This window comes from Malaya genurostris, chromosome 1 (genome assembly GCF_030247185.1).
Source record: "Malaya genurostris strain Urasoe2022 chromosome 1, Malgen_1.1, whole genome shotgun sequence".
Classification (NCBI taxonomy): Eukaryota; Metazoa; Arthropoda; class Insecta; order Diptera; family Culicidae; genus Malaya; species Malaya genurostris.
This window is the reverse complement of record NC_080570.1, coordinates 62116646-62143780: the sequence shown is the minus strand read 5'-3', so window position 1 is coordinate 62143780 and position 27135 is coordinate 62116646. Positions and strand designations below refer to the sequence as shown.

Sequence of the window (27135 nt, the reverse complement as noted above, 5' to 3'; positions counted from 1 at the left end):
CGTTTGACAATTCTGCTGTCCGAAAACATAAATTCGAACAAATAATATGTGGGCGAGACGAAGTTCGACGGGTCAGCTAGTTTATTATATTTATGAGGTTTCTTTCTCCGCTTATACAAATAAAAAACATTAGATTACATGAAAATAATAATTGGACTAATCGAGTTAGCGACGCCTCGAGTCCTTTATTGGCAGTCATAAATAAATCCACCGACTATAACAAAAAAAACTGTCAACGTAACTTAAAAAGGAGGCGGCCCGTTTGGCATAAGGTCATTTGGCATAATACCATTTGGCATAACGCCGTTTGGCATAACGGTTATTTGGTATAATAGGTATTTGGCATAATTGTCATTCAGCATAGTGGTCATTTGGCATAATGCCAATATTCTTCCAAAGATTTCAATTTGTGTCGTGGAATTACTTTTCTAACTCATTTATTCAAGTGAACTAAAAACTGCTATTGAGTTAATTTGATATGCCAACAAATTCGAAAATTGCCATTTTCGAACGTGTAAAATAAAATGGGAACAGTATGATTGAAAAGTTACATTTTACAACATGTTTGGTATTCTGAAAGACATATAGGTGGAGAAAAATTCGTCGGTGTTTATGATGTCTAATCAAGATCATCAAATTTTGACGCTCAAAACCGATTCTCTTTTCTAATATATTTATTCGTATAGCTACAAATCATCCCCATGAGGCTCGGTGTAGCATTTTTTTCTTCACGCTGTTTATTTATTACGAACGTTCAACATAAATAACACGACAAGCAGCATGACCGGAATCTTGCAGATGAATTATAATTTATAATGCGTTGTATACTTCAGATTCTGCGGCTGCCGTCTTGTCATGGTTGCTGTAAGGAAAATCTGCGGGATGAAAATTTTGCGAGTGGCATGTTGGAAAGGTTGTTTAAACCACTTAACATTTTCGGTGATGAATTTGCAATCTGCTGTTTCACCAGCAAAAAAAGGTATGATGGTTGTGAATCCGACATAAGGTTGCTATCCATTTTCAGACTAATGCGATGATGAGGATAAACTGTTGGAGCTACACGGTAAAATGAGTATTGTGCTTTTCTATGTAGATTCCGTTTCATTCCAAAAAGGTAATTGATCCAGTTAAAACCTCAGTAAATGATGATTACGTAATCTCTGTAATTCCGTTCGACGAAAATTTCATTCGATTCATCAGAAAATTTGTAATTTGACGCAAACCGTTCAATAATAGAAACTAAATTAACTGAAAACAAATACCCGTTTAGTGCGACTCATTGGCGCTCATTCACAAGATTTGATTTCTCAACAAACCGTGCTAATAATTTAGGAATTCAGGATTCACGAATTGCGGGAAAACCAATCTCATTTCGTAGCGAAGCTGTCAAATCAAAATATGGCATTTCGGTATTGCTGGTATTGAACAAGCCTGCTTGTATACTGAAAACCGCTTTCAAAGCGCTGGGGAGCGAGTGAAAGCCTTCATGTTTGGCCTCGTGGCCCAATGCTTCCGTTGCTCGACCTGTACATCGTGCCGTTATGGATTTGTACATGAATTTGTAATTCTGGTTCTCATTTGCATATTCACACTAGCGGCGTAGGAGGATGCCATCGATGGCTGAGAAATTCATTCATCGACGAAACACGTGTAGAACATTCTATCTGACGTTTACTTAATTTAGTACAAAATGTGTATGGAACTGATATGATTGTCGGAGTGTATAATGTTTCAATAATGGACAGAAGAGCGTCATAATTAAGGGATCTTCCTCCTCCATAACTAAAAACTGGACACGGGTATGGATTTGTACGTTTTACTGATCACGGCCACCAACACCGTTGGGTTGCCTTCTGCCGGTGAGCGGTGAAAACGTGCCCGATGCCGATGTTTACTTTCAAGGATTCCGGAAACGTGTATTTCAGAGAGAGTACGCCTTTGTATTGTCGTTGTTTGTTATCTGGTCACCGTAAAAAAATACGGGTTATAAGGGATTACAAACAAAACCAGAGGTCTGATAGTTTTACAGCAGTTACGTGATGGATACCGACGACCAACTTTGTGGATTTTATCAAAGTGGCTAGTCCTGCAGCAAATTCTAAAACTGATAACTGAATGTGGTGCACATTAGAACAATAAATAATGAAACCAGATAAATGAAAAGAGAATTGTTTAAACTCTCCTAGTTTTGAGATGATGCCTTTCTGACATACGTGTACATCACTGTGAAATTCATCGAACTACCTTTTTCAGGACGGGTAAATTTAAGCAAAACAGCTTGCTCAAGCAACAACTTACAAAACATACAAATCGAAATATTGTGCAGTTCAGTATTGTCAACTACGTACGTTGACTTTGATCTCTTTGAATGGCTCAAAGTCATTCCGCCGAAAGCCGTATCGCCGAACGCCATTTCACCGAATCGTACACTTGTCTTAATACCGTAATTGAAATTGATTTATAATAAAAACAAATGATATCATTCACGCCCCGCCACATCAATTATCTAGCCGATATAAAACAAATAAATATTTTCGAATACTATATTTTTTTTCTTAAATAATGTGATGTATTCGATGTTTCCTTTTCGGCAAAATGTCCCTTTTCGCCGGAATAACCCTTTTGGCGAATTGACCCATTCGGCGAAACGACTTTTCTGAAATGTTTGGTATAAACGAGTATCAAAGAGGATAATTCATAGGGCGCGTTTGCCTTTCTCGTATTTTTAAAGCTCATAGCTCAGTGATCTGTGAAAGGACTTATATAATCTAATTACCAATAGAATCGACATTTTTCAACTTAAACGTGTATAGCAAAAGCATTGAAGTATTTCAATAGTACACTGTTGAAAAACCTGTCACATTTGACCCATGTCAACACCAGCCAATCAGAACGCGTAGGGTGACAGAGGTATTTTGGCCCGCTTTAGGATCGATTTTATTTTGGCCCACTTTGTAAAAATAACCACCAAATGTTTTAATATCTTTGAAAAATCCTTCCGCAATAGGTAATTTAATGTGATTAGCTTCAAACTGATGCAACATGGGTTACCTAAGATCGATTGAATCCATATAGTTTGTTAGGTGGGCCAAAATATATGAAGTGGCCAAAATACCTCTGTTACCCTACTGAGGAAGAGAACAAAATATCTGCTGCTGTACAACAAATCGTTCGAGAAAAATGTTCCGAACAGTGCTTAATATCGTAGTGAGTTCCACAATTTGGTCCTTCTGAAAGGCAGGAATGAATCCCGTACAGCACCCTGATAGTTTCTTTCAATGAAATGCAAATCCAAAATGAAATTATCGACATTAAAATTCTATATTCGGCTATTTTTATAGCCGCTAGGACCGCCCATTAGTGAAAAAACTACAAACGAAATCACGTAAAAAGAAACCTCTTAACAAAATTGGATTAGTTTGGATTCTACCGCCACTGCGAGCAGATGTATTTTGTGTCGTTTGCAAAGCTAGTTTCGCTACCGACAAGAGCGATTACGTCACAGCTGCCAGTTCTTTGCATTGGTGAAAAAACAACGAAAAGTGGACAACGGTGGAGAGCATCACACAAAATCAGCCGTTCTAATGGCTCTAAAAGTTTTCTAAAGGACTATTAGGATTTCTTCTTCGCAAATCGAAGGTAAATATCCTCAGTTTAACGCAAATCTAGAACTGTTTGATTAGATTTGTGCATTTTTCGCTGTGTGAAATTCACAGTAATCGAGATCAAGTGAAGCCTTCTTTGTTTTTGCGAAAAATGTGAAAAAGGGGAATGCTTGCATAATTCATACAATTGATCAACTAACTGACATTCGAAAGTGTTAATGAACATGTCTGTTGTTTTCGTATTCACGACATCCAGTTATGTGTCTGGCATTACCCACCCACCTTTTTTTATTAAAAGTTCAAATGAAGGACAATGACATAGCTTTTCTACTACCAAGCATGATATGCAAAGATTCTTCTCTCAATATACCAGTATTTTCATTTTATTTACCTGGTTGCAAGGCTCGTTTTCATTTTTGAATGTACATGTAGCATTGATGAATATCTAATGAAGTCGAACAGAAAAAAGGAAGAGCGATATTGCAATATCACGTGACGTGGCGAGAGAATGACGCAATTTCATCTGAAAACTTTTGTCTGTTTATGTGCCCAATTTTCGCCATTTGCGGAATGTTTTACTTTTCTGTTACAATTAAAAAAAAATGCAGCTGAAACGCATCGAAAGGTCTCAGAAACTTATGGTGAAGCTGCTCTGAGTAAAAGAACGTGTCGGGAGTGGTTTCAACGTTTTAGAAATGGTGATTTCGATGTCGAAGACAAACATGGTGGGGGAAGAGAAAAAACCTGCAAAGATGAACAACTAGAAGCATTGCTTGATGAAGATCCGTGCCAAACTCAAGAAGAGCTTGCCGAATCGTTGGGAGTGAGTCAGTAAGCTATTTCAAAACGTCTCAAGGTTTTAGGCATGATTCAGAAAGAAGAAAACTGGGTGCCGTACGAGTTGAAACCAAGGGATATCGAGCGCCGTCTATTTGTATGTGAGCAACTGCTTCAAAGACAAAATCGTAAGGGGTTTGTACATCGAATCGTAACCGGTGGTGAAAAGTGGGTTCGATACGATAATCGTAAACGCAGAAAATCATGGGGAAAGCCCGGGCATGCTACTTCGTCGAAGGCAAAACTGAATATTCACGGCGCCAAGGTTATGATTTGTATTTGGTGGGATCAGCTCGGTGTGGTTTACTACGAGCTCTTAAAACCGGGTGAAACCATCACAGGAGATCGATGCCGAACGCAACTGATGCGCCTTAGTAGCGCACTAAAAGAAAAGCGGCCACAGTATCAAGAGCGACATGACAAAGTCATCCTCCAACACGACAATGCTCGGCCTCACGTCGCAAAAGTGGTCAAAAAGTACCTGAAAACGCTGAAATGAGAAGTCTTGCCCCACACGTCGTATTCCCCAGATGTCGCCCCTTCTGACTTCCACCTATTCCGTTCGATGGCACACGGCCTGGCAGATCAACATTTTCAATCCTTCGAAGAGTTGGAAAAATGGATAGCGTCAAAAGAGGACTCCTTTTATCGAACCGGGATCCGAAAATTGCCGGAAAGATGGGAGAAAGTTGTTGACGGACAATACTTTGAATAATACATCTGTAAGAACTTTTTCGCAATAAAGCTTTTAATTTTGGAAAAAATGGCGGAAGCAAAGTTGTATACCTGATAATAATAACAAATTTTAGATGAAAAATTGCAAAAAATAAAAATGCATTTCTATTAATTTCATTCTTTCTGGTATTTTTATAATTTTTGAAAATGCTTTCAATTTTTATTTTCATTGCATATTTTCTTGAGTCGAATCACTTAATTCCATGAACAATAGAGTAATTATTATATAAAAATGCAAATAACTCATACGTCGTTCTCAGAATTTGTTTTACAATGTCGATATTGTGGATGACGCACTTTTCTTTCCAATTTTCACACCTTCCCTACCCCATATAACCCCCCTTGAATGAGTCCTGCGAACGGGCCTCGCCTGTGCAAAATTAATGTTTTGCAATACAGAAGACATGTAGTTTCGAATCGCAAAACCGAAGCAAGTTAATACTGATTTTAAAAACTTTTCTGTTGTTAATTTATGGAACTACTTTTCTAACGCTCACAAATACACACACAGACATTTTGCATAGTTTTTCTTTGTGCGAAAGACAAAAAGTAACGTAATAATAAAAATAATAAAATATTTATATAAATTATAATAAACATAAGATTGGACAAAATAACAGTTTCCACATTTATATTACATAAAGACTGTCCCAAAAAGTATGGACGCACTTTGATTTCGCTGTAAATAATTCACAAGTGTTAGATATTCAAATTTTATTCGATACACTGATAATATTAGACTACAACAACAGAATATTATTCTCAACATTTGCTACTTAGCCATTGCAAACTAGCTGGCGCACCTTCTTGCGAACTGTTGAATGGTTTCGGCTGCCGAGACATGTTTCCTAAGATGTGCCTTCGTTAATGCCCAAAATTCCTCAATTGGTCGAAGTTGTGGGCAATTTGGTGGATTCATGTCTTTTGGTACCATTCTACCGTTGATTTCGAGAAGTGGCAAGAAGCAAGATCTGGCCAGAAGACAACAGGATCCTTGTGGCTTCGAATCATGGGTAGAAGTCGTTTTTGTAAACATTCATTGATGTATATTTCGCTGTTCATTGAATCAGTGGTGATGAAGGGTTTCGAAATCTTACCGCAGATACAAATTGCTTGCCGGACCATAGTTTTCTTACCAAATTTTTCGACTTCAATCGATGTCTCGGACTGGTTTAACACTTGCCCTTCTCGCACCGTATGATATTGTGGTCCAGCCAAGAATTTGTAATCGAGTTTCACGTAGGTTTCGTCGTCCATGATTATGCAGTTCAAATTTCCAGCAAAAATCGTATTGTACAACTTTCGAACCCTCGGCCTGATCGATGCTTCTTGTTTTGGACTACGTTTTGGTTGTTTCTGCTTCTTACAGGTTCGAAGATTCAAACGTTCTTTAGCACGAAGAACATTTGACTTCGAAGTGCCCACTTTTTTTGCCACATCCCGAACTGAGACCTCCTTCTTTTGCTCGAACGCCTTCAGTTACGTTTATCCAACTGAGGGTTAGCAGGACCTTTTTTTCGACCCGTTTTCGGTTTATCCTCAAAGGTGTTATCCTCACCGAACTTTCTGATTGCATTTCGCACGTCTTTTTCACTTACTCCTTCCATTTTTGCTATCTTTCTCAGTGACAGTCCGCGTTCTGTGCACCATTTGTACACAATTTTTCGACGTTGTTCTGCTGAAAGTCCACGCATTTCGAAACAAACTAATGAAAACGAATAAACTGCACAAGTGGTTAGAGAAGAGTGTAAACCACAGGACGCAGTCATAAAAATTGACAGATTCTGAACCGTAGCAGCGGTTTTTTGGTTGCGCCCATACTTTCTGGGACAGTCTTTAGGTCGTACTAACAAACTTAGGAAACCAACCAATGTTGAATAACCTTAAAGAAGATTTCTCCTTTGCTACCAATACAATAATCTGCGCAAAAGAATCATAGGAGAAGGTATTATAATTCGTCCCTGATAGTAAAAACGGACTCTTCTACTTTTTCAAGACTTTTCTAAACGACTTGAATACAATAAAATGAGTATTGTAAGAAATCGTTTATTTTCTAAGTAGCTGTCATTTATACAAACAATGTGATAAACATTGAGGGCCAGCTTCGAGCCAGTCAGCATGGAAAACTTATTGGAATTCATTGGTTTTTCAATTATTATGAATACAATGAATCAACGCTTGATTTTGCTTTCAAAATCGATTGAATAATAAGGAACTACGAAATAACTTTATATTCAATTTCGTGCCCCAAATATGTGCTTGAGAAAAGATTCACTAAATAATTTTAACTGCATGGTATGATGAACTATTAGTTATAATTGGAATGTATTCCAATAATGTAATCTAAGAAATTATTAAACTATTGATGATTTCTGGCACCGGAGGCCAGAGGCTGTTTGGTCTTCGGTTCGTTATCGTTGAAACAGACATTTCTAGACTCATCATGCTATACAATTCCGAAAGTCGCTTCCGAAAAAAAGTTAATGGTGAATACTTTTACGTAAATTCTATCTCATCGGCGGGGAGAGCCGGGTGAACGACTGGCAAAGATATCGAAAATACTTGAATGTTCTCTTGTCTTCAACCGTTCTTTTGAAGGAGAATCGATGTTTGCTACTAAAATCAGGCATATACATGGTTAGCAACTTAGTCAATACATATACATATAACCTCATGTTAATCATTCCTAATTACTCATGATTTATAGCTCTAGTGTAAGAGTAATCACTAACAATGATGATTGAATCAGCATATATTCAAAGTGTGAAGAATTCTAAAATCCATTACGTCCCGTCTTTTTTACAAGCCAATATAACGAGAGGTAAACCCACTGCGCTCAATCATTGAAAAAAGTTCTTGTTTCTATGTGGCCGTTTTTCTTGGTACGCTTTGTGCGACGGTTCGTTCAACTGAAGCGGATAAAATTTTGCGCGTATTTTATGACGCTACATTTCACCTTAAGCAAAGACATCATATTAACAAGATATCCAGCTCTCACATTTCCCGAACAAATCTTTGGCAACATCCTTTTTTGCGACCATGGCGCCCTCAGGCGAGTCCGCCTCGAATCACGTACATAGAAGTAGGGGAGAGAAATGTCAAATTCGTACGCGCCAAAATAGCAGCACTGCACACCCATACAATTGACATGGCATGTTGAATGAGACGCCGTGCGATGGCGTTGCTGAACTGAAGATTGAGATCGCTCCAAGCTGACAGGGTCTGCCTTAAGGTAGCGCTTCGCCGTGATCACGGGAGTTCGCTGCCTATCCCGGGGTTTCACGTACTTTACCCAAAATTGTGAGAAAACGGGGAAGAAAACGGAAATTCCAAGAACATACAATTCTAGATAATTTATTTTTCTATCGATTCGTATATAAATTGTGCCTGATAAACGTTTTTATCGAAAGATTTCGTGCGAGTTATAAAAATAAATGAGTTTTTCCTTATTCTTTCGCACGCACACAATGTCAACGCATGCATTGGGGTGTGCAAAAGGCCACATGCAGTAGACGCTAACAACATTTCTTTTGTTTTCGTTGTCCGTTCTCTCTGAGTGAACGTTGAATATAGATAAGTAGAAAATGTAAGTAAGTGTTACTACTTTGTAAAATAATTTCTATTCATGTTTCAGTAGAACCAGAAATCAGTAATGATTTTCATCGCTACTAGCTTTGACGCTTTGTTGAAAACGTAGCACATCCCTACATATACGAGTTGTTTATAGCGAGAAAAAGAAAAAAAGAAAACAAATTGTTTAACAAAACTCGCACGAAATCTCGCGAAAGAAAAGCTTTCTAACTGATATTTTTCGCCAAATGCATAGTAAAATCATTTATCTACAATCGTATGTTTTTGATTTTCCGTGAATCGGATTAGTATTGGAGAAATTGGCAATTAAGGGTGAAATTTCGGCGACATAGCAAGAGGAAGCAGTGAGTAGTCTCGCTTCGACCTGACCACGGCGAAGCGCTACCTTAAAGAAGATTTCTCCTTTGCTACCAATACAATAATCTGCGCAAAAGAATCATAGGAGAAGGTATTATAATTCGTCCCTGATAGCAAAAACGGACTCTTCTACTTTTTCAAGACTTTTCTAAACAAAAGTTTTATCACTAGCACTATCTTTTCGTAAGATTTTTCTTCTATGCAAGTTTGGCAGCTTTCGTTTGCTGGAAAATATATAAAAAAAAGTGATAATATTAGGCAGTTTTCCGATGCAAGGTTTTGTTTCGACTAAAAAAGCAAATTATCGGTATAAAACGTCTAATGGTCTACTTAGTAACTAACTTCTAGCCATGCTAATGCCTCTATTTACGGTATAAACATGCAGAGAAATAAAACCATTTCTTTGATATATTAATTTTCTCATAACAGTCAGTGTAAAGTGTGTAAATTATGTTTAGTGTGTAAATTATCGTTGCCGAGTTTCAGCGAAATTTTGCTGAAGTTTGCCGAGCTGTAATTCCACCAAGTACAACCAGCAAAAGCTCTTAGCTGACTTAGCAACTCACAACTGTCAAAATTTCACTGAAAATCAGTAAATAGTTATGTTCTTTGCTGAACATTTCAGTAAATCAATGCAGAAATTAATAACAGTATTTTACTAAAAATTCAATAAATACGATGTAATTAATGAACGATTTGGCATTCATTGCCTATTACTGCACTTACAGTATACAATGTTTCACTGAACTAATTACAGTAAGTCGTTTTGCTGATACAAAATACGAACAATTGGTGTGTACGGATTTAAAAATATTGTTCTACAGATTTATAACGATTATTGAAACAAAATCTAATATTGGAAGGAACAAAAATATATCTTCCCGATTGCAATTATTTGATTACGCAAATAATTTCTGTTGCAAATACTATTTCTTTTCCTGCTTTTTGACTATTTTTCGGCCCCCTGTCACGACGCCATCTTGATGAGATAAAAATAGGAACATCAAAATCAGCTGATTTCAACCTAAATAAACAATTAGTAATGCAATCATTTTACGATTTACCTTGTCTATTGCACGAAAATTAGAGATTTTTGGGTCGATTCTTTCACAATAACTTGTTGTTTTACCTAAAATACAGTAGATATTAAAACATCGCACTGTTCCGAAACGCGAGGGGCCCAACGTAATCGGTGTACTTTCTAATTGCTGGTGCTAACATACCGATACTATTTTGACATTCCAAGGGCATAATATATCAATTCTCATCACTTCTACCGGAATCATTGAAAATTACGTTCCTCAGCCGTATTGCAATGAAATACTCACATTCTCGAGGAAAATATATTAATACATTTAGAGCAAATTAGCAGCTAGAAGTTTTATATTGAAGATCTATAATAGAACTGCAACTGTAACTAACGTATCCCCAGCAAGCCGTTCTAGTTTTATTTATTCGAACAGTTCTTCTGTCAAATTTAAAACTGGCATACGATGTCGTTCTATTTTCTCTGTAATTGAAACACGAGTAGAACAGTGTTGGGGCTGTCAGTTTTTCTTGTTATAAAAGCCAGGTTTAAATTTAAAAACTGACATAAATTATATATCTAGAACTAGAACACTACTGACTTACATAGAACTAAATTACATCTAGAACTAGAACACTACTGAATATGCTCTTAGAAATATCTCAATGTTTTTTTTTAAGTTGGCATAGTTATTAGAACACTTTCCCCTATAAAGAGATGAACTAGTGTGACGGTACCCCCATTCGTCTTAGCTGTAGTAGTTTCTCAAACCAAAAGTAAGAGCGAGAATAGGTGCATCCGTACATTTGTGGAGCTTTTTTATCTACAGAATTGCTTCTTGAAGCCGAAGCGAAGATGCTGTTTTCGATTTTATCAAAATTCGTTGATCGAAAATCGAGTAATACGCAAAATAACTTGACGACTCAACTAATGAGATGACTATTGGTACAGTAACCCTACTAAATGAACTGATATTTACACCTTTTGCGTTTTACAACTATGGCTGTTTTCCTAATCTTCTCATTGTAGTCCCAGACAAGATCTGAAAAGGACGGGCATGAATAGTTTTACATCTTGTTGCCTCGAACATTCATGGCGCATAAATCGATCAATAATAATTTGTGAGTCCCTTTTCCTATCATTTTATCGTATGACGATTAAAAAAACGGATAAGCGTCCTGGGGTAATTCACTGGTCCTGTACTTATGCTATATCCGATTATATTTATTACGATTCGCACAACGCGGGCTGGCGATGTCCACCGGCGAAATCTCGATTAATTAGCATCGATATGAATTCCGTAAAAAAAATCCAGTTCATCCAGTTTGTACGGCAATCGTTTGCAAAGCGGATAAAAAAGGCAGTAAAGCATCCTCTAGTTCAGAAACTAATTGCCCATAAACTTCCGATTGATTGCACAAATTTCCTTTGATGATCTGATTGATGACGAGTTTCCCGGGGCTCGAGTCACGGTCAGACCATTCAACACGGTCAAACGACCCGTCCCCGTCTTCAATCGTTTCCGGAATTTTTAAAAGTTCTTCCCAATTGCCTACGTGTCCATACTTTCTTTCATGACCGTTTTTACCCTTTTTCGCTGAACCAAATCCGAAAGACATCAAGGATAGTCATTTAACGACAGGGGTGTCAAGTTGAATTTTCAATTTTCTACATACAATATTTGAATCATGGTCGCATTCAAATTGCTTCTACTAAAGCAAAATAAGGATCCTCAAAACTCGAAAGTCTGCAGATATCAGCCACATTTGTTACTTTTGTTCAAAGAAATCAGCAAAAGTGGCATCCCTGGTTTGAAGCCATCGGCTCACTTTGATGGGGGCAATACTTTTTCTTCTTCAATTTCGGCAAGCCTCAACAAGCTTGACGCATTCGTAGTCGAATGGCAGTCGGAAGCAGATGCAGGAAGTGCTTCTATCAAATTACTGTTTACTCATCCCTCGTCCTTTGCTGTCTCTTTCTTTTGCAGATCCCAGCACGGCCGACCTCAAGAAGCAACAGCGTATGACCGATCGGATGAACGCATTCAACGCCAAATACCAGCGAACGATCGAAAGTAACGACATTAATGGGGGTGGCGCGGACGGTAATAGCCTCTTGGGAGCCGCCAGTAATAGCAAGGTAAAATTAAAGACACTCACTCTCTTATCCACACCAGTCAGGAATGAAATGGGCGTATCGATTTTTCTATTACTTCCCGGTAGCACTTGAAACGTCTTTTTCGTAGGGTAGCAGTTTTCATATATATGTCAACTGATTCCACACAAATTCAGTAACTAATTATTGCAACCACATTATATAGGAAGATTTGAGTTGATTGTATGTAAAATAACCAACGAATAGGATGGTATACTGTCCAAAAAGATAATATCAGGTGGAATTACCCTAATTGGCTAACGAGCTTGAGATTGACATATAATGCGGATAAGCAGGAATAATTTAAAATTGAAACGGTTTTCTGCTAACTCAAGAACATTGAACTTTAAAAATTTTCTTCTGGGGAAGGAAGGAAGGATAATTTTATTAAAACTCATATAAAATAGAATTAGCAGAAGACCGATATAGAAAAACATTTCACCATTCATATTTCAATAGCTAAACCACTCTTGAGGAACAACATAATTCTATTGAACAGACTTGACACATTCTGGTTAGCGTCATCTCACTTGAGATGACGCCGATTTAATGGTACAGCATCTTAGGCTATATTGCCAGATAGTTTTTGTTTAATGTCCAATGGACTTTCTTTTCACTGGCCTACAAGCGAAAATCTCACTGTGTTGCTACGTCGAGTCAACGAAGTACGGATAAAATTCTTTCTTTCTCGCAAAGCACTCGAATTTTTTTCGCACTAACACGATACAACGTGCTCACCCGTTGAAAATTTTACCGGAAGTCAATTGCGATATCTCAATACACAATTCATCGTTCATTCTGTTCCATAATATTAATACACGGAAAGACCGAAATCATCCTCATGGCGAAAAAATTAGTTGATTTTCTGATTTTAGTCGGTTTTTTGAGACAACGAAAAAAATCTTAATTTTGCTAATTGAGATTTTTTAATTCTCGTTCCCTTAATAATGATAAAATATTGTTTGGAATTACTTTTTTTTGGTTGAACTCACCAATTAAACGTGCTATCATTTCTTAGTTGAGATATACTCTATTTCCATTCAACTAATTTTTCAGTTGAATAGGAAAAATAAAATGTTATTTTCAACTGTAACCGAAAAATCGTTAACACTGTAATAACTACTACCCACTAGATGGCACATTACTACTGAAAAGAATTTTTTCCGTCTTGGTTGTCTTTTCTATTTTGACAGGTATAAATACGATAGCGACTTTCCGTGTTGTATTTATTTATTTATTTATTTATTTATTTATTTACGGAAAAAGATATAAACGAAACATAAACTTGTTTTTCATAAAATTGTTTTTCTTAATCACTGTTTTCAGCGAAATTCATCCTCTCACTAAAAACTTTGAGCATTCGGAAAGCAATAACCAAACACAAGTAGTAGGGAAAGATGTTCGGTTGCCGGCACACCACCGAAACTTTTGACAGAAAGCAGATAGCGTTATTTCGACAAATGTCATGTGTGTGTAATAGCAGCACGTTCTTTTTGTGCCGAATACCAAAGCAAACAGACGCTTGTACTTTTTGCTGCGCTCAAAACAAATTTTAATTGCTTGAAAATCAACACAAAAGTTTTTTATGACTTTTTTTATAGTATCATAAATTGAAAAGCATCAATCAAAATGGTGAATGGATTGAATATTTATGAGATGAAATCGATCTATTGCGTAATTTAATACGCGAAGCCGGTGGAAGACCGGCCAAATCCATTCCAAAGGCGCCACCATCCAAATCATTGGCCAAGAGAGCCAAGGCGAAGTCACCATCAGACAAAGAAGACTTTTATCCAAAACGCCTCCAAAAAGAATAAAATCCTTTTTTTTTCTTTGAATAAGTCTTTACTTATATTTTCCCATTTTTAGCGAAATTTCTTGGGGTGCCGGTAACCGATATCAATCATTTTGCTCATGCCGGTTCAATCATTTTGCTCATGAAATTTCATGAGAAGCCAAGGTTCATGATTTCATGATTAAAAACTAGAGGTTGCAAGACACGACTGATTACGATTACATTAAAAATGAAATAATTGTAAGGTACCCATAATAAATACAAAAATAAAGATTATGTTGGATGCACCAAAAGTCACAAATTACTAACTTGCTCTACTTGTAGTGTTAATATTTTTGGCGAATGATCAAAATGACAATTAAATTCTTCCAGAACAATTAATTCTACTCTATTTTAATGCCTTCAACAAATTTTTACATCGGAAAATTTTTGGAAAATATCCTTTAAATGAAAGTCAATTATGATGATTTCAAAATTGCTTAAAAGATCAATTTCGGATACTAACAACCTCAAGATATAAACCTAAAAAAATGAAACGATTTTATATCATAATAATTTTCAAGACAGAAAACGTACAAACTTAATCATTTTAAAAACAGCGATTAGAGAAGATTTTAAATATTTTGATCGAAAAATGTGAATGTGAAAAATTGTAATAACCGTCAACCAATAAACTCAGTGTTATAGATCGATCGTCTTTCGTTGGTTTTTTTGTTGGTTCGAAGTGTAACCATGACGATATTATGACACTAATTACAATATTTGCGTACGTGAATAAAGAAGCTATTTTCACTAGCAGAATGTCAAAATTTACAGAATTTGTAGTTCAGAAGTTACTGCAGTCTGTTGATGAAAATACAGTGCAATATTATTAAATATTGTTCTAGTACAGCAGTGTAGAAAAAAAATTAAATTCAAATTCCACATTTCCAAATTTTTATGGGTTTCGCATCGAAAAACTATGACCATAAAATTTTTGAATATACTTAAATGGGTTGATCATGATCACTACAGCTGAACTTCCAAAGAATCACTATATTTAGATATCAGAAAACCTGCGTTTATATTTTTCCCTGCTTTACATTAACTGGTACAGGTCATTTTCTATTCTATACTTTAATTCTTTTTTTATGCATGTTGACAACTCGGTCAATGACGTAAAGGGAATGAACATTTTTTTTCTTAACATTGCATGTGCTTTGATTTTTTGTAGCTTAGGTTAGGTTCGCTTTTAAACGATTAGATGTAATATTTAAGATACAGACAATTCGACTAGTTTTCTGCGGTTTATTGTTTTTCATCAATATTATCCGAATCTGTCGTTCCAAAAATCATGGTACCGGCAATAGAATTTTACCCGTGCTCAAAAGAAAAGGGTGCTGGTAACTGAACACTCTCCCCTACTCCGGACGGCGTAGCCCGAGAGAAACATATCATGAAATAACAAGAAGCCACAGAGAAGAGCAACCGCCTACTACTACTATTCTTCACAAACTGTGAAGGATCCTGCTTTCTTGGTCCAAAACTATGTTTCGAACAAATATAAACCTACCTTTCTTTTTGTTTCAATATAGCCTTCAGCTGAAATAACTACAACTAGGTTATAAGATACAACGAACTTCACTTCACTTTTCCACGTAAAAACATTATTACGCACAACCGCATCAAATGCGCAGAAATTCTGTATGAATACATATCGGTTTAGAAATTTAAATGTGGACATATCGTATCACATGCGAAAATCATCAAAACAATTTGCAAGCAGTTTCAACAAGACAATCCTTTTTCATTTTTTTAATGGATTGTTTTGCTTTGACAGTTCTTATGAGTTTTTGGCTAATAAACTTGTTAATAAAACCAAATTCAATGAGAATTTCGTGTTGGATTAAAGTGGTGCTGGTTTGTTTCCAGATTATTCGCCAACTAAACACATTTTATGAAAAAACGAGTTTTATTCAGCATATTCTGAAATTCAACTAATTTAATAGTCATTTTAGAAATTTTGTTGTTAAAATCAACTAATTCAAAAAACAGTAATAGCTAATTTTGGTCGTTCCGTGTATAGTGACCGTATTCGAGCGTTAAGGTGAAATGTAGTCTCAAAAAAGGCACGCAAAATTTGAATCGCTTGAGTTGACCGAATCGTCGCACAAAGCATAACAAGAAAAACCGACACATAGAAACCAGGAATATTTTCGATGATTGAGCGCAGTGGACTTACCACTCGTTTTGTTGGTTTATAAAAAAGACTCATTGATTCGTAATCGATTTTTGAATCCTTCACACTGTGAATATATCCCAATTCAATCGTTATTGTTAGTGATTACTGTTACACTAGAACTATGAATCAAGAGTAATTATGATTGACTAACATGAGGTTATATGTATAAGTAATGACTAACTTGCTTACCATGTATATGCCTGAGTTTAGCAGCAAGCATGGATTCTCCTTAAAAAGAGCGATTCAAGACAAGAAAACATTCAAGTATTTTCGATATCTTTGACAGTAGTTCACCAGATCCTTCACACCGATGAGATGAAATTTATGGAAAAGTATTAATGTGATACGAATGATAGAGCGCGGTCGAATTTCCTTATCGAATAAATCCCTGTTAAAATAAATTACTGGATTGAAATTACTGCCAATATATTCTAGTTCTATTCTAATTTTTATTTTTGCTATAATGATTGGCTACAATCTGAAGTAATACCTAATATATGATATTACACAGCCATGCATTATTGCTTCAGTAACATCAATGCATTGAACTCAACAGAAATCTACATTACTAGCTATATAAACGACAGTTACTTAGAAAATAAACGATTTCTCACAACACCCATTTTATTGTATTCAACTCGTTCTTATTTCCACACAAAGCCCAATGCTACATAAATTCGTGTCATTATTTGATATGTAATTTTTGCTAACGGTATAACGCCACGGTGAATTTTTCACACTACCACCATACAAAACAGCAGTGCGCAAGCAATAAAAAATTACGGAAAAGTTTATGTTTTTTTTTTATTTCGGTTGTTTTGGCTAAAATTTTATAATTTTGAGGTGCATTTTCAGATTCTTTGTGAAATTCTGCTGCAAAAACTACTTTTCAGTTCTAAAACCATCTCCGTGGAACGGAACAGTAACCGTTTACACAAAAACCAATTACGGCTCGGCAAAGAAAAATTTCCAAATTCTTAGAATACTTAGTAGTGATAAATTTAATTGCGAAAACTTAAGTGTTTTAGTTAATGAAAAAATCGTTAAGTGTTTTAGTTTTTTTCGGTTTAGTTTTTGAATAATTGACCAAACAGGCGACGGGCGCATTCCGCTACATTTCACCTTAAGGAAGCACCTTGTTACTTTGTATATACACTGATATAAATCGACACTTTTGACTAATATGCATCACATTTAATTTCTTAAACTAAACTAAGTGAATCACTCCGAATCTTTTTCAAATGATGTCAAGTTTTGAATTAATGTAATATATTCGGTGTATTGATACGTAATTGGGTAAATATTATAATTTTAATGTAAAATCTTATTTTCGTTTGTGTCCCTCTATTCTTCAAAAATTGAATGATTTTGATTTACAATTCCATTACCTAAAAATACAAACATCCTCTGGGTCACATAAAAAAGGATGAAAGAATTCCGTAGTCCAACAGTAAGATATTTCAAAAGACTGCGTCAACAAGTGGCAGTTTCCCCTTTGTTTACTTTCTCTTCCGGTTGTAGTGCAGTATATATAAAATTTTTCATTATTTTCCCGTTCTATCAAATAGTCCATGATTTCAAGTTTTATTTCATAAAAAGAGTTGAATGGTTGGTGTAGTAAATATAACGAAAAATAAACAAGAAGAGCATTATTGAAAACCCGTCAAATAGGATGATTATCCGGATAAGGATGTGAGTCGACATTGTTTAGTTTTCAAGATAACTAGGAAACCCTTGCAGAATATATAAAAGTAAATACACTGTTATTATAGTGTATACCGTAATGGGTAGTATCTATTTAAGGTATGAGAAATAATTGCTTGTTCAAAAAAATATATATTTGTATAAAATAAATAAAAAAATATTATTCTGACAGGAAAGTATGAAAGGGTAGTAACGCAATGAAAACGCAAACTTAATACCAGCGTTGCGGACGGAATGTAACGCAATGAGAAAACGCGAAATGTGTGAACCGGATGCTCCTCGGCCGATAAAAATTGCGCTATAATTCAATTAGTGAAGCGTAGTTGTGGAGATTAGACGGCGAAACACTTTCGGATTACAAATTATCCGATCAAAAAAAATCTTAGGCGGTTACGACAGTTGGGAGCTGAAACACTGCGTCAATGATGGAGGTTTTAAAAAATTTACCGACAATTAATATGACTGTGACACGTCGGTCAATAAGTCCCCCTCTAGCGTTCAATAGAAACATCTTCCAGATGTCATCAGCAAAATTTCATAATGTTCGGTTCATTAGTGTGTTTATTATTATGTTTTCAGTGAAAGCTACCGTTAGAAACAATGGGGGATAAATCATAAAACATTGAAAATAATACTGCGCATGCAAACAAATGGCATGATATGCACTATTCGGGTTCTGCTTCAAGCCAATCGACCATTATTGAATGGTATGCTAAACTTAAACACGGTCGAGCAAACACCGATGATGCACCGCGCTATTGTCGCCCAAAGAACGCTGTTGTTCCGGAAATCGTTTCAAAAGTTCATTCCATCGTTATGGAAAATCGGAAAAGGGTACTTGCATAGGATAGCTGACAACGTGAAGATATCGAAAGGAAGTGTATTCACTTTTTCGCATCAGCATTTGAATATGAAAAAATGTTTGCACAGTGGGCAATGGTGTATTCAAGCATAAACGTCAATCGGAACGTTATCATAAATTTGAAATGCAAATTTTAACAATTTTTTGTAAATATAGCTTTGGTTAGTTTGGTAAATTGCTCGGAAATTGGTCCATATTCGCTGTACTCCTGTTCCCATATCTGGCTCAGCAATAAAGAAATAATTCGGTTCGAAAATTGCTTTTCGAACAGAATCAAACAGTAGTAATATCGCCGGAATAAGGTACATCGACCGAAAATCAATTTTTCGTTCTTAAGTATCAATCACTAACAATTGGTCTTCTTGCGAATCGTGCAATCATGTCTAGATTGCCTGATATAAATGTAAAATCAACGCATTTCAGTGCCATCAAAGAAACGTCAAAACAACGCGTCACATCAAAAGAAGTAATAAAACAAATCTTTCGGGCACGCAGAACAATGCAACCAATTTGCCTCGGTACGTAACGATTGTTGTTTCCAGCGTACCAACCTTACAGCATTTCTTTTTTGAAACGCAGTTTCCATTTTTTTTTTGTCATAGCTCACCTCACTTGGAGAGATGTCGTTTTGTTTCGTTGCCAACATTCTCGATCAATTTTCAGTCCACCTTTACGGAGAAACTTTTTTTCCTATGTTTGTCATTTTTCAATTATATCCATTTAAATAAAATCGGTTAAAAAAGTTTAACCCATTTTAAAAGAAAGTCGAGATACATGTTATAAAAACCATCCTTCAAGGGGAGTCAACGTGACGTGAAATAACGGGAACGAAAACTGCAGAACACAGTTTTCGCCTAGAGCATGCGCTGCTTCTCAATAGATAACGAAGCGTATTCAAAAGTATTAACTATTAAGGAGCGAGATACTTTTCAAGCGTATGAGTAATATCATCAATGTGTACGTAAGAACAGATTTCGGTGCTCTCTTTCCTGATTTTATTCAATAAATCTTCCATATGGTTGAAAAATAAACAAATCAGTTCATTCTGCTTAGAATTGCAATTCAAGAAAAGCGAAAATCTTAGTCTAAATCCCTTCCGTTTTTCTGAAAACTGCTCGAGAAAAAATAATTCAATTTCAGCTTACTTCCACCAACCCATTTGATTAGCAATAAACACATTCCTATATGGATTTACTCTTGCAGAAATTATTGCGAGGTAAAGATTTACGTACCTTCTATAAGTAAACTCGCAAAATAGGAACCTTTAATTTAACACGCGAAAGGAAATGGATATTAAAGGTAATTTTTTTTATTTTTCCGGAAAGCTTTTTTGAGCAAAAAATATGTAGTTTTGATTATTTTGTGTAGCGCGATCTAATACAAATGCATTGAAGCAATGTAGCTAGCTTTTTATTAGGGAATTAAATTCTACATTCATAAAATGTAAGCAATTTTCCATCAAACATTGGCGAAAAATTGTTCTAAACTGATATTTTATCGAAAAAGCCGACTTAACATTCGTTAGAGAATAAATTTTTGCTAAAAAAGACTGTTTTAAACTCAATCGTTCAAGCCACGTTGATAAACTGGTTGCACTGCATATATAAATACAGAGATCTATGGCATACGTACCAAATTAAATGTACGTAACACACAAATTACCAACACAAAAAACTTGGTTTACATTTGATCCTTAAGCATTGCAGTAATCGTAATTTTACACGATTCGTGAAGATGATGATGTTTATAAGACCGTTTTTCCTTTCTCTATGGAAAGATAATAGAATTGCTTGGAAACCCCATTTTCGAAAAGAACATGGGAAGGTCAAATGGCTGTCGCTTCAGATTCTTGTTTTATAATGGTCTAGCTGACCCGTCGAACTTCGTTTCGCCTAATTTTTTTTTCTATTTATATTTTTGGACGCAGAGTGATCAAACGTTTAATGTTGTTAACGCTTCTCTCCACTATTTTTCTGATCAACCTAAAATCAACGGAATTCGACACACATTCGCTGTAGTCCAAAAAAGAAATATCATCAAAAATTAATGTAAAAATGTGAAATACTTGTGTTAAGCAAAAATTGAGCAAAGGTACAGATTATCATCTCATCCTTTGAATCAAAGCACTGAACAGAGATCTCTCTCTCTCTAATGGCTTCGACATAGAGGATATAAGGTGCCACGTTTTCTCTTCCAGATGTGATTCTTGCTTTCGGTAATGGATAAAAAGCTCACTAACCAGAATTTTGTATTGATAAGCCTAACACAATGTTGAAGAGTTTCTCTTCTAGAGTTGTTCATTCAGTAGAGTAGGATATGTTTACAGTTTGTATTTAGCCCAAGTAACTAAAAGTTCGTAAAAAAAGATTTGGCTTAAAGAATTACTCTTACTCGAATGTTCACCCGACTCTACAGAACAAACTTTGCTGCTTTTACAGCTTTTAAGCAGTAAAAAAGTTTTCTCAGAACTTGTTCTGTACGTTCAAGTTGCCAAAAAGTACCCCGCGTACTTGCGAGCTTTAATAAAATGGATATTTTCAGGTACTGCGGAACTTTTTGGTTGCTTGGAGAGACGACGCTTGCATTTTTTTTTCATCCTACTAATTCTAATATTCTTCACATAATATGAATTATGAAATGACAGTCTCGTTCCATTATGGTAATCATCTTGAACATTGCTATAATTACCACTTATTATGTGAGCTTAGTGTAATCTAAACCATTAGAAAGCAAAATGCAAAGAAAATCTCTTAGTTTGACCTTAGCGCTTCTACAGCACAATCTTTTCATTGATTCTTTCAAAAATATTCTGATTAGTTAAACTCGCGCCCGCGATGGCCAATACTATTCATCTGACTCCAATTCATCAACTGGTAAATGATATCAAAACTTTTTTTTCCGGCCTACAGGAGTTTTCTAGAACATATGATTGAACATTCCATCATTATGTCATTTGGCAAGCAATAATTTTGATACCCAATTAAGCACGTGGCATGTGCTATGTCCATATGAAACAACTCGTAGCGCGGCAAACAACAATTTCAACAATCTAGTATTCTTTTCTTCGGTGACCAAAGACTTATGCAACCCGTTATGTGCCAAACACCTATCGATGATCTAGTAAGCATGGGTGACTTTTTCAGTGGAAAATTCCATTGTCCATACAAAAAAAACTTTATGGATTTTTCCTACTTTTCCGGCAAGTTTTCCTAATTTTTTTGATGTACGAACCCGCTCTGAGTGACACTATTTTAATTTCGTTTCACATATGATCCTGTAGTTCCGGAACCAGAAGTCGGATCCATTTACTTTACAATTAGTGAGAATCTAGGTGGGAGGAGTTAGAACGCGCAGTGTAAGTCAGGTTTAACCAATGGGATCAGTTGTATAACGTCGGCCATTGTATGTTTTGCGAGTAAGAGAGGAAATAAGCTTCTTGATGAGAGTGAGCGGGTGTGATACGGAGAAGAGCGGGCGATAGCATGTTGGGTTATTCTCGTGAGTGTCGGCTTGAGTTAGTGTGTGTTCTTGAGTTACTTGTCGTTCTAGTTCTTGCCGGTTGGTATTCAATTGTGGGCATGAGGGGAGTCAAGGAAAGGGGAAGTGTCACAGTAGGTCAGGTATGTTTATTTTCAATGCAACGGTGTGAAACTTAATGCTTCCTCATTTCGGTCGTCGAAATTTATGTCTACGTAGCTCCTTTCTTTGGGTCAGCGTAAAGTGCATTCATGTAGGTTGCCTTCATGTAGGTAATGTATTTGTTTCATGTAGGTTTTTGGGTTTTCGTGGAATGCTGTCGAGTGGAAATTTGTCGAGTGCGTGTTTATGGAAATTTGTCAAGTGCGTGTGGTCTGGGGTGTGAGAAAGATTTAGTCTTGAATATTTTACATGGTCTGAAATGTGTGAGGAGATTTAGTGTTAAATGCTCATATTACAAAACATTACTTTGTCATTCAACGCTCAAAACTCTTACTACTGGAATAAGAGGAAAAGTCGCTTACACAAAAATATCGATATCTCCGTTAAAAATGGACGGATTTTAACAATCTATGGCTTGTTGGATAGCTATTACCGTACAGATACACATACACACAGGGACATTTGCTCAGTTTGTCGAGCTGAGTCGATTGATATATGACACTAGGCCCTCCGGGTCTCGGAAAAGTTTTCTAAAGTTTGAGCGAATTCTATACCTATTTTTTATATACGTAAAAAAATGTAGTAAATTGTTAAACTAATACATTGCATAAATGAAAAGATAATTTTAGACATCAAAATATCCTTGTGTTGAACATAAAAATCAATTGAATCAATTATTTCAACTGCAAAATCGATTGTTTGTTTTTTACAGAAAGTCTGAAATTTCACATAATTCCGATCACGTTACCAATTGTATTGTACGCGGTTAGAAATCCATTGCCGGTACCATGGTTAAGAAATTATGAAAATCGTAAAACATGTCTTCTTTTGGGATCTTCAGTTCAGCAACGCCATCGCACGGCATCACATACAACATATCATGTCAATTGTATGGGTGCGCAGTGCTGCTATTTTGGCGCGCACGAATTTGACATTTCTCGGTTAATTTTTCAAAAGGGCGTATAAGCAAGTGACAGTTTCTCTTTGTTTACTTTCTCTTCTATTAATTACCAAGCGGTTTCCACGTTTATCACTCAACTCTTTGCATGAAATGATACCCGAAACTTTCGACTTTCAAACAGAATAGTGATATCAAAGAAAATATTTTTATTCACATCACAATAATCGAAAGAGAGAGTGATTAAAGAGAAACTGTCACTTGCTTATACACCCTTTTGAAAAACTAACCGAGATTTCTCTCCTCTGCTTCTATATGTTATGTACGAGATTCGATGCGGACTCGCCTTAGGGCACCATGTTCGCAAAAAAGGATGTTGACAATGATTTGTTCGGGAAATGTGAGAGCTGAATATCTTGTTAATATGATGTCTTTGCTATTGGCTATGTTGATTCTATGAGCAAAATGATGAGTTATTGCTCATGATATGAATCATTTTGCTCAAAAAATCGTTAGTAATAAGAGTAATCCTATAAGAAGATATGTTTCATAATTTTCATAATTTAATCATGGTACCGGTAATGAATTTGTATCCGTGTAGAGATAACTAATATCAACTGTTAGAAGTTCGTCAAAAATACCGTTTTCGCTAGAGATTTGGTTTTCTTTCAACTCTAAAATCTTTCTTGTTACGAATACATTACCCGAATAAACTATCGAACAATTCATAATATTTTATTGCTCTCCATAAATGGTTCATTGTGATTATGAGTCTGCTGTAAAACCATCAGCAACTACGTAAAACCGGGTACTTTTTGTCAAATTAATTTTATTCTAGTATCCTGTATGTGAATTGTAAGTTTGAAAGATAAAACGAATATCTGCACTACACAGCTTTAAACGATCTCATCTTTTTCAACTCTAACTGTCTAACAATTCCAGAACATGTTGAGCTCTTAAAGAAATTGACTATAATCGAGTAGGGAAATCGATGGAGTACGGCACTGTGAGCAGATTCGCTTTAGATTCAAAATACTCGACATCGGATTAACCGGATTAAAGACGCATTCAAACTTCCTGATTGTTCATTTTCACACTTTTCAGACTAATACTTCTTACGTACAGAATAGTTCTTTTTCGACGACAAGCACCATTCATACAAATAAGGGGGTTTGAAGTAACCCCAACTTTTCCCGTTTTTCCCATTTTTTTTTTCACAATACATTTGCTGTTACAAATGGGAGGAGGTGAGGTAAAAAGATAACCCTTTTTCATTTCTGCTCGTTGAATCAGGCATCAAATTCTACCCCGGAGCGCCCTTCGTGGAAACCCCTGACACAAAAAGCTCGAGTTGAAGTGAAGGTAGTTTTATGGCAGTTTATTGTGCGGGTTCTTTTTTCCACGACCGTCCCTCCGAGCATCCAACCTTGTAATTAGTTCTTTTTACAGCTTTCTTTTTTATTCAGTGGTTGGAAGAGGTGAAAATGTAGGAATATGGAAAATATAAAATAAAAGCAAATCTATGAAACTGTTATTGCACCATCACTTTGTACTGTGATAAACCGCATATTTTTAAACTTCCCATTTCCATTTTCAGCTCAAGGAGGAAAAAAATCGCCACTTCAACCATATCAACTCGCAGTACACTTTCACACCAGAGGATATAAAGTATGATAACAAACACTACAAGTATATCAAGTATACCACCTACAAGGGCAAGGTGAGTTCTATCGAGTTTCTTTTCCGCGGTGGCACCGGTAAACAGCGAACAACGATTCAATGGTTTTATTTCTTCTAATTCTCCCTACAGCCCCGCCAACAGCCTCAATACGACGCGTACGGTGGATTTACTTCATCCAGCTCTTCGGGATCGTCCTCCGGTTCCTCTGCTACGTCTCGAATCAGTGAAGACAAGCACAAAATCCGTGGCTACAACGAGGTTCTCGACAAACCGGTCAGCAAGTCACCCAAGTCCACTAACAATGCCGCCCGTAAGTAGATGATTTCCAATGGTTTTGGGTTTAGGTTAAGGACGAAAAGACAAAGCAAATAATTATATTTAATTAATAAATCTTAGAGTTTATTCAGGAATCGAAAACGAAAACGTTCATTACACCTGCACAAGACAAATTTATCTGGTTATTTCATTACATGCAGAATAACGAGAATTTCTGCTTAACATACGGTACCGTATCTACCAAGAAAACGAGTTGGCTCTAACCTCATTTAGCAGCAGTAGACACCAGCACCTGTTCAATCCTTCTGTAGGAAACTATTCGTGTCACAAGCTAGTTCAAAATTGACAGACAACCAATACTCACGGAATTGTTAGAGTAAGGTTACTAGGATCGCGTATATGCTCATCTTAAGACACCACTTGGAACAACAAACGAAAGTTTTTTTTGAACGGAGCCCCGGAGGACCGACCATGTCATATACCATTCGACTCATTCGAGATCACAAAATGTTTGTGTGTATGTGACAAATAATGTGACTCGATTTTCTCTGAGATGGCACAACCGATTTTCACAAACTTAGATTCAAACGAAATGTCTTATAGTCCCATAGACTGCCATTGAATTTTATGCCGATCCGACTTCCGGTTCCGGAATTACAGGCAAATCTATGAGAAAATGCGCACTCAACCGATTTTTACAAAAACAAAGATTAAAATAAGAAGTAGAAAAGTTGATCCAAAGTTAGTTATTTTCTGAGACAACTAGAAAAAATCTTACTTCTGCTAATTTAGATTTTTAATTCTCATTCCCTTAATAATAAAAAATATTTGTTGAAATGGCTATTTATTAGTTTATTTCACCAATTAGCTTAGTCATTTCTTAGCTGAGGCACATTTCATTTCCGTTCAACTAATTTTTTAGTTGAATTTAAGAAATAGAACGTTGTTTTCAACCAACATAAATGGTTGATTCGGTTTCTGTAATTTGCAGCTATATGGCGCTATGTCACCGAAAAAACGTTAACACCGTAGTGACTACTAGCCACTAGATGGCACACTACTACCGAAAAAAAATTCGCGGTTGTCTTTTCTATATTGGCAGGTATAAATACGATGTTGTATTAGAGAAAGAGGCATAAACGAAACATAAACTTCTTTTTGAAAATTTTTCTTCTAAATCACTGTTTTCTTCATTCGACTTCGCGAAATCGACTCTCTCACTGAAAACTTTGAGCACTCGGAAAACAAAAACCGAATACAAGTAGTACACCGGACGGCGTAGCCCGGAAGGTTGGAAGATACAAAAACATCATTTGACATATACAATTAGAGTGCAATATTCGAAACTCACTTCACTGTTCCGCGTAAAAACAATATTACGCACAATCGCTTCAAATGCGCACAAATTCTGAATAAATACACTTTCCACTAAGAGTTTACGCCATTTTTACATATCGGTTTAGAAATTTATATATGGATATATCGTAACACATGCGAAAAACATCAAAACAATTTGCAAGCAGTTTCAACACGACTGTCCTTTTTAGCTTTTTAATGGATTGTTTTGCTTTGACACTTCTCATGAGTTTTTGGTTAATAAACTTGTTAATAAAACCAATTTCATTTTTGTTTTCTTTGTACTGTCCTTCAGCAATGATGGTGATAGATAAATAGAAACAAATTTTCTGATTTTAATAACTAAATTAGTTGTTAATGAGAATTTTGTGTTGGATTGAAATATTACTGGTTTGTG

General features: G+C 36.0%; 1 protein-coding gene across 4 annotated transcripts in view; it reads left to right on the top strand.

The window, feature by feature from the left end:
* Positions 1-27135, top strand: part of LOC131440256 (proteoglycan Cow) — a 446450-nt gene that overhangs the window by 400478 nt on the left and 18837 nt on the right. For all 4 annotated transcript variants that reach the window (XM_058611374.1, XM_058611371.1, XM_058611373.1 and 1 more), the window contains 3 exons: positions 12140-12291; positions 25023-25145; positions 25236-25416. In XM_058611374.1, coding sequence (XP_058467357.1) covers positions 12140-12291; positions 25023-25145; positions 25236-25416 — 456 coding nt within the window. The remainder of the gene's footprint in view (positions 1-12139; positions 12292-25022; positions 25146-25235; positions 25417-27135) is intronic.